Genomic DNA, 15,132 nt, shown 5'->3' on the forward strand with positions numbered 1-15,132 from the left:
CTCTCCAGGGTTTCAGACAGCAATTGGTGATCCTTTAGATAATATTTTCCCTGTCCTTCTCAGGGACTCACCTCACTATAAGGAGACTCTAATAATAGGAAGTAATATTGATTGTGTGCTTACTGTGCACCAGGCACTGCTCTATGTAGCTGTAAAAGTGTTAACAGCAATTTCTCAAGGCAATTTAAAGAGTTAATTTCTATTATTTTCATCACACAGCTTCACAAAGGAGGAAAGGAGGGCTCAGAAGTGTTAAGTAATTTGTCCAACGGTTAACCGTAGTGTGTGGCTAGAGATGTAAACTCAAACCTGGGCTAAAGCGTTTCTGTAATACTACACATCACACGGATTTTCTTGCTGATTTAACACACACAGAGCTTTTAGGTCTTGACCAAGCACTGTGACAGACCCTGGAAATACAAATATACCTTGGAAAGATTTCATTTTCTCCTAGCTAACATGGTAGAATAGGAGACAGATATGTACAAAAAATACATAAATGCATTTTATTAGCAGCATAAACAAAGTGCAATGGAAGAGATAATTAGATGTTTTAGGGTGAAAAGAAAAAAATGGGAAAATGAGCTCAGGAAGACAGACGTAAACAAGAGGGACAGAGAGAGGAAATATCACATATAATCATGGGCAAAGTGTTCGTTATTCCTCTTTCCCTTTGTTTCCTCATCACTAAAATGGAGATCATTATATCCACTCCATGGCTGTTATGAAGATTAATTTTAGTAATAAACCGAATGTGAATTACCTCTGTTCAACATATTCTAATATACATCATTCTCTCACCTTCCACCCAAGAAACCCCTTATGTAAAGATAAGAAGAGCTCAAAATCCAAATAAAAATGCTTGGAAATGTTAAAAGGGAAATAGAAATATAAGGTAGTTAGACACTGAGAAAGTTATCTCAGAGAGAGGCTTATAGAGTCTCCTTAAGCAAACCTAGGAAGCTTGCTTTGGATTCTGTCTCCTGGAATAGGCCTCCTCTTGCCTCTCCATCAAAACACATCCCAGCTGATTCCCAAGAGCTGAGGTGGTCACCCAGGTGGCCTCTTATTCATCTGATTTAAGAGTACTCCATTTTCTCTTTTTTGTTAATCCTCACCAGAGAATATTTTTCCATTGATTTTTTTTTTTTTTAAGAGAGAGAGAACGGAAAGGAGGGAGAGAGGGGAGGAGATAGGAAAAGGGAGAGAGAGAGAAATATCCATGTGAGAGAGGCACCTTCCCCTATGGGGCTGAACCAGGATTGGGGAACAAAGCTGTAACCCAGGTAGGTGCCCTTGACTGGGAATTGAACCCACAACCCTTCTGTGTTCAGGCCGATAGTCTAACCACTGAGCACATCCGCTAGGTCAAGATTACTCCATTTTCTGGACAAAACTACATGAGTTACTTAGCCTCAGCAGCTCCCAGCATAAAACAGAGCATCATTCCAACTCTACTTCTGAAGGGTGCACAGTCCCTCCTGGTCACTCCTCAGCTTTAGGGGGTCCTTTGGTCTCAGGGACAGCTGGCAGCCTTATTTAGCCAACCCGCTGCCCTGTGGTATACAGTGTCCCCAATGCTCTAAGTCTGGTGGGTGATTCATATCCATATACGCAGCAGTTGGAGGAGAACCCAACAGTCCCTTTGGTAGCCTCAGGGTGTCTAAGTGGCCATTCACATCATGACCACCATAATTATGAACCATTGTGTTAGTGAGATATCGCTTTTCCTTTTTTTTAATCATTAAAAAAAATAAAACTATCAAATTTCACTGGAGCAATATATATTTTTAAAATATATTTTATTGACTTTTTACAGAGAGAAAGAGAGAGGGATAGAGAGTTAGAAACATCGATGATAGAGAAACATCGATCAGCTGCCTCTTGCACACCCCCCACTGGGGATGTGCCCGCAACCAAGGCACATGCCCCTGACCAGAACTGAACCTGGGACTTTTCAGTCCGCAGGCCCACGCTCTATCCACTGAGCCAAACCGGTTTCGGCTCACTGGAGCAATATTTGCCTCCAGTCACATCAACATATTTATTAAACCCCTTCTGTTTGCCCATTGAGTTTGAAGTGTTAGAAGAGGGAATACTTAAAAAACTCTCCGGTTATAAAGATTTGATAATGCTGTGGGAAAGAGATTCACACATAAAAAAAACACAAAACAAAAACAAAACCATGAAAAGTGACATAGTATATAATGCACTGAGAGTGGAAATGTTATTTCCTAGTGTTATTACTATGAGGATGGAGTGCGAAGGAGGAGATGCCATGGGTAGAGGATTTGGAGAAGTGGGGTGTTGTGGTGGGAAATTGCTTTCTTCTCCAGCAGGTAAGAGAAAAACAACCAACGGAGCAGACAGGCTGTGCACCCATTAGAGTAGCCACCAGAGACTGGCTTGTGACAAGAGAGTTCATCATTTAGGATAAATGTTACTGGCAGTTTTACAAGGTCTTTTGCTTCAGTTTGAATGTTGTGCCTGTGTAATTCAGTGAGATTTTGAAAGAAAGTGAAGGGATTAGTCAAAAACCACATATGCATAACACAGACCGCTGTGTGGTGATGGCCAGAGCTAAAGGAGGGGTGGCAGGTAGGTGGCGATGGTCAAAGGGTGGGGGCCAGTGGGGACAGAAAGAGGCATTGCTTGGACCAATGGGCACAGGATGCAGTGTGTAGATGATTCTTATTGAGTTGTACACTTGAAAACTGCATGGTTTGGCGAACCTATGTTACCCCCAATAAATTCAATTTTTAAAAAAAGGCCTTCTTTATCCTGTGGCTTGGAGCCACATTTTGAATGCATTTCATTTCAAGCAGGAGAGGACAGTGGGGGCAGGATCCCTGGGCCCAGGGCGGTGCGAGAAGCAGAAAGGAAGGAGGAGAGAGGCGAGGGAACACACGCCCAGCCTCTTGGCTAGGGGTATCCGGACCCTGGCGCGGGGATGGAGGGGGCGCGGCGAGGCTTGGCCCCAAAGCGCAGCCTCCGCCACCTCCCGGGAGCGGCTGGGGGTCTTGGCGGAGCCCCAGGGAACGTTGACTGGTCCACGAATCAGGGGCACCCGCGTCAGCAGCCACCGCGGCGGGGCGGGGCGGGGACGAGTGCGCGTGCGCGTGCGCGGCTCCCGCGGCTGGGAGCGGGTGTGCAGCAGCTGGAACTCGCGGGCGCGGGGCCGGGCCGGGCGGTGGGTTCTGATCGTGACGGGCGGCGGCGCAGGGTCCTGGCTGTAACCGCGGTGGCTGCTCCAGACGCGGGCGGCGGCCCCTTCGCGGGCGCGATGTGGCCCCTGTTGGTGCTGCTGCTGCTGGGCTCAGCGAGCCGCGGTGAGTGGCCCCGAACCTGGCTCTGCGGATCGCGTCTCCCGCCTCCGCGGCGCCCCGCGGGGTGTGCGCTGTGCCCCGCTGGCCCCGCAGCTCCCTGGAGAGGGTGGCCGGTGCGGGACGCGCGGGCCCTGGACGCCCGGGCGCGAACGTGGGAGGCCCCGCGGGTACTCAGGCGCCCCCTTCCTTCCTGGCTCCCTCTCCCTCCTCTTCATCTTCCCCGGGTGACAGCGGGCTCATCTCCTGCCCCCGCTCTCCGCCTCCAGACGCACACGCCGAGGAAGGCTGCACTCCGCGCACCTCACGCGGAAATTAACTAGAGAGAAAGGGCGCGATCGGAGGCGAGTGGGTGGCCGCTGTCAGGGTCCCCCCGCTTTCGCACCCCTCTTCCCTCCTAGGCGCTGAAATGCACTGGGGATGAAGGGGGAACAGGGAGAGAGCCTGGGCGTCTTGTGATGAAAGTGCGCATTTTGGTGAAGATGGTTATTTATTTATTTATTTTTCGTGTTTGCCCTCCCACATGAACATAGGAGGTAAGGGGGGCATACTTGATACAATTAAGTTTTATTTCCAACGCACCATTTAATCAGAAGAATCTTTTGCCTCCCCCCCCTCCCTCTTTTTTTTTTTTTTTTTAAATTTATTAAACCTTAGAAATAGGCTTCTTGGAAACTCTCTGAACCTCCCCGCCCCACCAACCACTTTAATACTGTCCAAAGAGCACATTTAAGTTCCCTCCTGTGTTTGGGGAACCATTTAACAGCAATAGATTTCGCTTGAAATAAGAAGACAATAACCCCTAGTCAAAACATATTTGCAACCAACTGGAATTTGGTGTTTTTCCACGTTAAAGGCGTTTTGGCCCCAAGCTTTTGGAAACTATTTTTTAAAAATGTGTGCTTTATAAAAACTGAGGGAAGAATATACATTTTTGTGTGTGGCTATATAGGCTATGCCTGTCACAATTCACAAGTATTAAGCTTTTTGTGAATTTTTCCTAAGATTCAAATTTAATTTGAGTAACAGTAAACACAAAATTGTTATATTTAATTCTAAAATGTGAACTTAATTACATTTAAACTGATTACTAGCCTCACTGTGCCATTCATAAAGCCTTGTGACTTCAGTTATTTTCAAGATGCTCTTAAGACCCGGCTTACCACTTTCCCCATTCTCCAAAAATACTGGGATATTGGAGCTGTTTATAATCACTATGTCTATTATCTGAAGGGTTGATATTAGATAAAGTAGTGTTCCCTGTCATTATCATTAATGGCTCATTGCTGTTACTATCAAAATAACTAAAATAATACTGCTTTCAGAAACCTGTTTTCTGATCAGAATGCATATTGAACCAGATTATAAATTTGTGATAAAATGTCACTAATTCAGACTGTAGGCATCAAAAGCTATTCTGAAGAATAAAAACTGTAAATTATGTATTCTTTTAAAAACAGGGGTCCTATTTTCAAGTAGATTAGAAAGAACTGCTATAATGTTACTTTTGGGGGTAAGAATTCTGTTAGTAATAGTTAAGATAATATATAATAAGCACTCATTTACATGTAATATTAATGTGCTCAAGTCCCTATAGAGTCATAGAATTCAGAATGTATGGTATTTTAGTGTACTTAAGCTAATAACCTAAAAAAGAAAAACAGAATAGAGGCATTATGCATTTGAGTTGTGTTAAGTGTTGAATATAAACCGATGGATTTTTGTTTGTGTTTAATATTTAGTTTTTAAAGGGCATGTGTGAAGAGATGCTAACAGCATTAGAACACAAGTAGTTATAAACCAAGGTATTTGAGAGATTGAATTTAGAATCTAGAATGAAGAAAGTCCATGGACTTTTATGTTCATTGTTACTCAGACTTTGATTTTGCTTTCAGATTCATTTTCAAATGACTGGTAATGAAATACCATTTACTGATAGCCACTGCAGTTTCAGTTGACCTTTGTCGTAAAGTAAGTTTTCTAAAATACCCCTTCCATCTAATTACAGGCAAACTCTAGTCCCCGGTATTGGTTTACAAGATGCAGAATGAATTATTATGCTCCTTCCCTCCCCTATCCCCCCTATGTCAAATTATATTTTGATGAAAAGCACATCAGCATTTTCAGTGGAATTCAAAAACTGGTAAATAAAACCTTACTCAAATAATGACAGTATATGAACTGTCAGTAGTTGAATGATTTTTCAGAGTTTTTAAAATCAAGGATACACATTATTAAAAAAACATGTTTATTGTCTTAAGTATTGTAGTAATTTGGCTTGCTTTAAAGAAAATGTTTTTGTTTTCTCCTAAAAATATATATTACTTTAAAACACAAGTTGCCATTTTAAGGAAGTAACTGACTATGTAAAAGTCCTTATTTATGACCCCGCCTCAGCAATTTAGAGGCAGTGTGTTAAAGCATTAAACGAAATGTCTACTATTAGGCTATTTGCTCATGCTGTCATCTGTATTTTGGCAGATGTTTTATCTTTGCCACTGAGTTGTTAATGGAGATTTGAAAGGCTAGGTTCTAAAGATGAAAAAATAGGTGTTTTTCCAAAAATTGATAAATATTCTGAATCCAAAATCATCACTCATATTATTAAAACTGTGAATATTCCTTAATGTTGATTCACCTATGGCTAGTATAGGCATTGCTTTTAAAACATTAATGTTATTTTTGTGACACAATTTTTATAAAGCCATTTACCCAACATTTAGGTTTTGCATTCATACCTTTTTATACAAGATTTCAAAATTCTATATTTTTATATCTTGAGCCCAATACAGTGCACTCTGGCTGTCATGGAGCTACTTTCACTTGTACAGATATTTTTTCTATGATAAAAGAAGAATAATAATAGTGTAGAATCAATTTTGCTGAACTCATTGTAATACTAAACTAAAAAATACAGAGCACCCAGGATATTTGATTCTGACAGACCTAGACTAAAACAATAGAACCTGGATTTCCCCTCTGTGTGGTTATGTGGAGGTGAAATGGGAGTTAGAAGCCACACCCTCCTCTACTTCCTTCCATACCCATGAAGCAATTGTATATGACCCCATATCTGGTCATCCCAGGGCCTGCGGATATTTATGTATATTTGTATACATGTCAAACTGATGGGCTAAAAGACAAGGCAGGGAATTTGGCAAGTGTAAGGTCTGTCAAATGTTTTTTTCTGTTTCAAGCCACATATGAGCCCCCTTGCTATGCTCCAAGCACTTTTCATGGAGAAAATAGTGCTGGACATAGAGACATTTCAGACTCCATGCCTCTTAATAACATAAAATGCAGTTACTTGGAAATAGGGATTTTGTTGTTTTTATTCTTTAGTAGTATTTAATATGTTTTAGATGCTTGATAAGGCCTTAATTCTGGATGTTGCTGCCCTTCCCCCTGTAATTCTAGCTCAACCACTTCAGTTCTTATAAGGCCACTTTACAATCTAGAGGCAATTACTTTGAGTCAGAACAAAATACACTGTGGACACCCCCACTTTACCCCAGTCCTTGTCTGATCTCTATTGAGATGAGATCTGACTAAATCCTCCTTTTGACCCTAATTCTAACCCAATTCAGTTTGAGGCTCCAGTTTTTCATTCCAGGGTCAAGGTCTATGGCAAAAAAGATTCATTTCTACCAAGTATCTTTTTGCTTCATTTACCTTAGTGACTCCTGGGATTTCTTACCCCATTTTGAGCATCCATTCCAAGTGGATAATTAACATCCTACTCAGCTGCAAAAAAAATAGTATTGATGTATAGTGTAGACTCTTCCAACTTCCCTCCTACCATTTCTAGACTTACCTATAATAGCTTAGGTAACCTTCATCACTTTCTCCCTTCTCACCCAGTTTCAGAAATATACCTATTCACCTTCTTAAGGGAAAGATCACCTGTCAACAGCTCTTTCACTTCCACCACCTTGGAGACCTACCTAATCAATTTAATTCTTCAGTCATGTATCTTAGATCTTTCCTTCTCCGTTGATTCTTTCACCATAGCTTGCAGACATGCTCAAGTTTTACCCCATATTAAAAACAATCAAACAATAAATAAAATTAAAACAAACAAGAAGAACCAAAAAATCTTGCCCTGTTCCTGTCTCCATACTCCTTTCATTATCACCTTTTCTCTCTGCTCTTTTAGACTGCCAAATTTATTGAAAGAATAGTTGCCTCTCCTTTCTCTCCTCCCATTTATCTCCAAAATGCATATGACTCCTCATTCCACTAGTCTGTTGACAATGCTGCAGATAAAGAAGTTAGTGATCTAATTTTTAATCTAGTGGCTATTTGTACTTATCCCACTTAACATCTACTCTGTCCATATCAAAACGCTTTCTTTGTGTCTACAGGAGTTCTTTGCTGCCTCACCTACTTCTCACTTTCTTAATTTGTTCCTTTTTAACTGTTTGCTCCGTAAACATTGGTATTCCACAACATTTAATTCTCTGATACCTGCTCTGTTGCTTTGCAAGGAGTAGCTGGGAAATCTTGTTTATGCTCATGATTTCAATTATCAACTAAATTCTTGGTGATTCCCAAGTCTTTGTAGCTCCAACCTTTTTTTAAATCTAAGTCCTTGGATCTACTGGACATCTTCATTTCATTATATCACAGGTATTTTAATACTTAGCCTGTTAAATATTAAAAGGATATTCCCTTTAAATCTCCTAAGTCTGTGTACTCAATAATTAATCCACAATCTAACTAGTTATGCATGCTATTTTGGTTAACAACTTCCATTCTTCCCTCTTCTTTCCTCACACTTCCAAAATCTGACTTATGTTGATTTTACTTCTTTGTTTTTTACTTTAATTTTTGGCCTTCTCTCCTGTTGTCATTTACCTGGACTATTGTAGTGATCTCTTAATGGGCCTCCTATTCTTGTCTCCCTCTCTCAATTCACCCTTCATATTGCTTTATTATTTTTTTAAATGCAGGTAAATCTGAGTGGTTTGCTATTGCTTATTTTATCAAGTCCAAACTCCTCAGAATTATATTTAAGGAAGCATTTCCATATTTCTTAACCATATTTTCAAGTTCCATTTTCTAGAGATCACCTGAATAATTTCTTGCTTCCAGTTATTAATTTTCTTCATCCATCTATACATGTTACTCCTCTGCCTGGATAGTCCTTACTTTTCCATAACATTTCTACTCTTCCTTCAAGACCCAGTTTATACATCACCCTCTAGGAAGGTCATTGTTAGGAACATTCATGTAATTTTTAAGGAACTCTTCCATTTCACCTGCAAATCATTTAATTGAAATTTTGCATTGAAATATGTAGCTTTATGATTCCATAATCAGGTCTATATAAGTAAGAAGTGGAGGGTTCTCTTCAAATATTGAAGAAAAATGAATCCTCGCTGATACCATTTTTGGATATTCCTTTCTTGGAATTCATACTTTAATTTTTTTACATTCATAAGGAATGTAATGAATTATACTTGCTGGACCCTGGGTTAAATCCATAGGCTACCAAATGAAGACATTGTCCCTGCTTTTCTACCTTTTCTCCTAATGGGGAGACCAGTTAAATCAAATATTAATTACAAGATTCAGTAATAAGGGTAGTGACAGCAATTGAGAGGGAATGATGGGAGCAATAAGGAGAGAATGGATAAAGTTGAGTAATGGTAGGGAAGGGAAACAGGATTAGATATCCCACCTATGCTTTAGCAGGAAGATCCAAAGTTAGTTCACCTCTAGCTGCCATTTATTGAGCAGTTGCTAAGTATGTGAAAGACATTGAGATAAGAACTTTGTGTTCCTTATCTCATTAAATCTTAACAAAATCTCCAGGAGGTATATACTATCATTTCACATTATATAGATGAGGAAGCTGAGGTGCACAGGTTAAATAATTTTCCTAAGGTTATATCTTCAGAAGGGGCTAAGTCTCCAGCCAATGTCTGACTCCAAAATGTGTTCTCTGACCCTTTAGTTTCAGAGTGATGGGTATGGGCCTCTAGGCTGGGGGAACATGTGCAAAGTCATGGACAGGAGAGTACATAGACATATCCATGGGATTTCAAGAAGGTCATTATAATTGGACCTTAGTTTGGAAATGAGGAAGGACAGGAGGTGGGGCTGGACAGAGCCTTGAAGGACCTACTTTGTATTCCATGCTAATACACTTGCAAATTTAGTTTGAAAAGAGAGAGGGGGGTTATTAAAGTATAGAGAGCAACAGAGTGCCCATTTGCATTTAGAACATTTGTTTCTGGAACAGTGGAAAGTACACTGGGGCTGGGATGGGGAAATGTGGAAGCTGGAGTCAGGGAGCTACTTAAATGGCAATAGTTCAAGGGAGAAATGAGAAATGTCTAATTTATTCATACAACCCACATTGAATTTAGGAACTATTAAATAGGCTGAGTTTACCAAAAATTCTCCATGGCTAAAAGAGGGAAGAATCCAGCATGATTCTCATTGACTAACTAGAGGCCCGGTACACAAAATTCATGCATGGGAGGGTGTGTGTGTGTGTGTGTGTGTGTCCCTCAGCCTAGCCTGCACCCTCTCCAATCTGGGACCCCTCGAAGGATGTCCGACTTCCCGTATAGGCCCGATCTCGGTAGGATCGGACCTAAATGGGCAGTCGGGCATCCCTCTCACAGTCCAGGACTGCTGGCTCCCAACTGCTCACCTGCCTGCCTTCCTGATTGCCTCCTAACCACTCCCCTGCCAGCCTGATTGATGCCTAACTGATCCTCTGCCATCCTGATTGCCCTAACTACCCTCCCCTGCAGGCCTGGTCCCCCCAGCTGCTCTCCCCTATAGTCCTGGGTCCCCCCCAACTGCCCTTCCCTGCAGGCCTGGTCACCCCTGACTACCCTCCCCTGCAGGCTTGATCACCCCCAACTGCCCTCCCTTGCAGGTCTGGTCCCTCTCAACTGCCCTCCCCTGCTGGCCATCTTGTGGTGGCCATCTTGTGTCCACATGGGGGCACCCATCTTTGACCACATGGGGGCAGCCATCTTGTGTGTTGGAGTGATTGTCAATTTGCATATTACTCTTTTATTAAATAGGATAGAGGCCTCGTGCACGGGTGGGGTCTGGCTGGTTTTCCCTGAAGGGTGTCCCGGATCAGGATGGGGGTTCCCTTGGGGCATAGGGTGGCCTGGGCGAGGAGCCTGTGGTGGTTTGCAGGCAGGCAACGCCCTCAGTTACCCAAGTGGAGGCCCTGGTATCTGGGATTTATTTATCTTCTATAATTGAAACTTTGTAGCCTTGAGAGGAGGCCAGGGCGGGCAGGAAGCTTGGCTTCCTCCATTGCCTAGGAAACCCAAGCCTCCTGCTCACTCCGTGGCCACAGCCATCTTGGTTGGGTTAATTTGCATACTCACTGCTGATTGTCTGGTGGGCATGGCTTGTGGGGGTAGTGGAGGTACGGTCAATTTGCATGTTTCTCTTTTATTAGTGTAGATAGATCATAGGAAATACTTAAGGGAGGTGAGGATTTGTAGGGAGGGTAGGACGCAGGAAAATTGATTTTTGGACATGTTGATTTTGATGTAATAGTACTAGGGCCAGGTAGAAATGCTCAGCACACAAATGGCTTTCCTAGGTCTTGAGGAGAAAGGTGGGACCTGGTTAAATAAAAGTGTGTAGGTAGTTAGAACCATGAATATGGGTAAATACTGGGGGAGGCAGTGCTGACTATAAGCCTTTAGGAACACTAATATTTATTGTGAATCACGGAATAGGTTTCAATAAGGAAAGGAAGCTGGGATGGGTGAACAAAGCAGTAGAAGGAAATTCAGAATTAGTAGCTATAGAGGCCAAAGGATAGGCACAAGGAAGGAGCTGCCCACTGGCTCAAGAACTGTAGAGAAGGTGAGATAGAAAGTGAACCATATAGATTAAATTTTTCACAAGGGATTGTTGGTGGCTTTGGCAAGAGCTGTTGTAGTGAAGCTGAGGTGGAGAGATGGCAGCCAGGTGGCAGAGAGTTAGGAAATGAAAGTGAAGAAATGCTTTTAGATTATTATTTTAGGACTAGTGGCCTGGTGAACGAAATTCATGCACGGAAGGGGCGGTCCCCTCAACTCAGCCTCCACCCTCTCTAATCGGGGACCCCGGAGGTATTGGGCCTAAACCAGCAGTCAGACATCCCTCTCCCAATATGGGACCACTGGCTCTTATCCGCTCACCTGCCTGCCTGCCTGATCACCCCTAACTGACTCTGCCTGCCTGCCTGCCTGATTGCCCCTAACTCCTCTGCCTGCTGGCCTGAACACCCCTAACTGTCCTCCCCTGCTGACTTGATCTCGTCCCAATGGCCCTCCCCTGCCGGCCTGAACTTGCCCCCAACTGCCCTCCTCTGCTGGCCTGATCTCACCCCCAATGGCCCTATCCCTGCTGGCCTGGGTGCCCCCAACTGCCCTCCCCTGCTGGCCTGATCATCCCTAACTGTCTCTGCCTTGGCCTCCACCACCATGGCTTTGTCTGTAAGGAAGTTGGACATCCAGAAAATGGTTGGTCGACCTGGTCTAATTAGCATATTACCCTTTTAGTAATATAAATAGATTATATAGGATAGGATTGCTTAAATGGGGTGGGGGAAGCCTTTTTCAGCAGGAGGGGATGCTCTTAGCAGACAAAAACACATAATCCCTATATCTGAACTGATAGCTAGCCATATGCACTATACTGCCAAACCAGTCATTAAAAAATTGAACCACTTTCTTACACCTTACACCAAACAGCTGTTGCCCTTAAAACCCCTCCTCATCCCCCACCTTAGGTTTTGACTTCACAGTTCACCCAGATTAGGTTCTGATTGGTCAGTTTCTGTGCCAGTCAGCATCAAAAGCTCCGCCTCCTAGGCAACCATTGTCTCCTCGCAGTTCACCCAGGTTTGGATCTCATTGGTCAGTTTCTATGCCAGTCAGCATCTCTGGGCCTATCTCTGGGCCTGATTAGAGAGGTGGGGCTGATCAGCAGCCACCCCAGGCTGCTGGTGAGCAGGCTGAACTGCTGACCACTCAGAGAGAGAGAGAGAGAGAGAGAGAGAGAGAGAGAGAGAGGGGCTCGGCTGCTGGAGAGGCCTCGAGAGAGAGAGGCTAGGGCTGATCAGCCCCACCTCTCCTCTTTTGGAGGGGTCAGTAGTTCAGCCTGCTCACCAGTCCCCACCCACCCAAGCCTGCTGTGCACCAGCCTGGTCTTCAGTTGTCCCTTCTGTCGTTTGGATGTTACAGACCCTGGCTATTTATATATATAGACTAGAGGCCCAGTGCACGAAATTCGTGCATTGGGGGGGGTACAGTGTGTGTCCCTCAGCCCAGCCTGGACCCTCTCCAATCTGGGACCCCTCAAGGGATGTCTGACTGCCCGTTTAGGCCCACTCGCGGGCCTAAAGGTGCAGTCGGACATCCCTCTCACAATCCAGGACTGCTGGCTCCCAACCACTCACCTGCCTGGGTGCCTGATTGCCACTAACCACTTCTGCCTGCCAGCCTGATCACACCCTAACCACTCCCCTGCCAGCCTGATCAACGCTTAACTGCTCCCCTGCCAGCCCGATTGCCCCTAACTGTCCTCCCCTGCTGGTCCGGTCACCCCTAACTGCCCTCCCCTGCTGGCCTGGTCGCCCCTAACTGCTATCCCCTGCTGGCCTGGTTGCCTCCAGCTGCCCTCCCATGCAGGCCTTGTCCCCCACAACTGCCCTCCCCTGCAGGCCTGGTCCCCCCACAACTGCCCTGCCCTGCTGGTCATCTTGTGGTGGACATCTTATGTCCACATGGGAGCATACATCTTTGACCACATGGGGGCAGCCATCTTGTGTGTTGGAATGATTGTGCATATCACCTCTTTATTATTTAGGATGCTTGGAAAGAGAGAGACAAATATGAGGGATTTTTTAAAGTTGGTGAATATTTGAGCATGTTTATAAATGTTTAAAAACAAACAAAACCAAAACCTATGTAAGTGGAATAGGGGCATGTGGGAGGTTAATAATTAACTAGGAAAGTCCTTGAAGATATTGATGGGTGGGGAGGCAAAAATGGAAATTAGCTTTCAGGTAAAGGGATTCATTTCTAAAGATGAACAGTGGGGATGTGTGGGAGAGAAATGTGGATTGTTGGATTTACAGATAAATTTATAGGTGGAGCATATTTGAAGCTTCTGGCTTCTCATCTGGCATCTCATCTGGCATCACTGACGGATTCAATTTGAATCGTATATAATAAAAGCCTAATATGCAAATTGTCCCCTCAACCACGAGTTCGACCTGGAGTTTGGCCAGGAGACTGGGAGTTTGCCCGCTTGCTATGACATGAACTGACCACCAGGGGGCAGCACAGAACATGGCGGGTGTTGGCGAAGCGCTGAAACCTTTCGCCGGCTACCTGGGGGCGGGGGTGACAGGGATGGAGGTGTGGTGAGAATTCTGGGTGTTCGCTGAGCTCACTCTCACTCCCTCTGCTACCCTCCCCTGGGACAACAGGGCTTGTGCACCAGGGAAGCCCCCGTGCTCAGGTGCCGGGTGCCCATGAGGAGCCCACCCTGCCCTCATGCAGCCTCTTCTGGGTGAGCCGGGCCACAGCCGCCAGGACCACAGGGGCTGGTTGGGCTCCTTGTGGGTTTGTGCAGGAGCCAGTTTGTGAGGCCGGCCGGGAGAGAGCACACTGCCCACCTGGCTTTCATGCAGCGCCACTAGGTGGCCCCGAGGTCCCCACTGCACCCGGGCCAGCGGCGTCCAGCTGCGCTCACTGCATTTCTCCATGGGGACTCGGGCACCGTGACTCAGGCAGAGGGGGTCGTGCGGGAACCTGGGGGAAATGCACGGGTTAGGGTTAGGGTTAGGGTTAGGGTTAGGGTTAGGGTTAGGGTTAGGGGGTCAGCTGGGACCTGCCCTTCCATGCCAGACGTTTGTGCTTCAATTGTCGGCCAGGCCTAGGGACTACACCCATGCATGAATTTCGTGCACCAGGCCTCCAGTTAAGAAATAAGAAGAGAGGGCTGCTTTGGAGAGTATGAATAAGCTCCTCCAGAAGGAGAGAGATTTAAGAGCTGTTACAGAGGAGAGGAACTTTACATGGAACATGTTTTAAAAGATTCAAGACTGCCCAAGTGGCCAGGGTCTGTGACACTTTTCTGTTGTTCCTCTGATAGCAACACACATTTTCTTAGAAACTGTAACACTGATTCCTGTCCTGTACTGCCTTTCCAGAGCACTTTGCTCATACAGGAAGGATCACACTTACGTAATCCTGTGTTGTAAAAAGTGCATTTCATTCCCCCAAATCAGAATTAGAAGCTTTGAAAAGATAAATCATACTCTCCCCACCCGCCCATCATTGTATCCACACATCCTATCACAATGTTCCAGATCAGGTAATTCTCAATAAATGTTTGCTGCATTTTTAAAAATTCTGAGCCATATATTGAGCCTTCTCTGCAATCACATATTGGCTGTCTTCAGGACTACAGAAGGAGATGATTAGGTTGGTGATTGGTATTCACAGAGATTGTAGAGTCCAGTATTTTTGGCACTCAACATAAAATAATTTTCCATTTCATTTTTAATTTATTGTAAACCCTAACATCACTGATGGTTATATTAATACCTTTCTATCTGATTCAGACTGCTGTAAGCATATCTTGATTATTCAGAATTTTCTTACTCATGTTAGTTATTTGTGTTCCTTTATTTGTTCTGTTTCACATCTTTTCTTCAATTTGCTTTTCCATCAAAAGGCAGTAGGCAAAAAGAGAGAAAACCCAAATCAGATATTTTTATTACTTTTAGTGTTTAAATAAGTATTTATAGAAGTGAAGTTGTGGT

The 15,132-nt window shown here is 44.2% G+C and overlaps 1 protein-coding gene across 3 annotated transcripts in view; it reads left to right on the plus strand.

The window, feature by feature from the left end:
* Nucleotides 1–3,124: 3,124 nt before the first annotated feature.
* Nucleotides 3,125–15,132, plus strand: part of CD47 (CD47 molecule) — a 57,279-nt gene continuing 45,271 nt past the window's right edge. For all 3 annotated transcript variants that reach the window (XM_079767059.1, XM_079767060.1, XM_079767061.1), the window contains exon 1: nucleotides 3,125–3,329. In XM_079767059.1, coding sequence (XP_079623185.1) covers nucleotides 3,284–3,329 — 46 coding nt within the window. In that variant the 5' untranslated portion in view covers nucleotides 3,125–3,283. The remainder of the gene's footprint in view (nucleotides 3,330–15,132) is intronic.

Source organism: Cnephaeus nilssonii (genome assembly GCF_951640355.1).
Source record: "Cnephaeus nilssonii genome assembly, chromosome: 3".
In the NCBI taxonomy this organism is placed as follows: Eukaryota; Metazoa; Chordata; class Mammalia; order Chiroptera; family Vespertilionidae; genus Cnephaeus; species Cnephaeus nilssonii.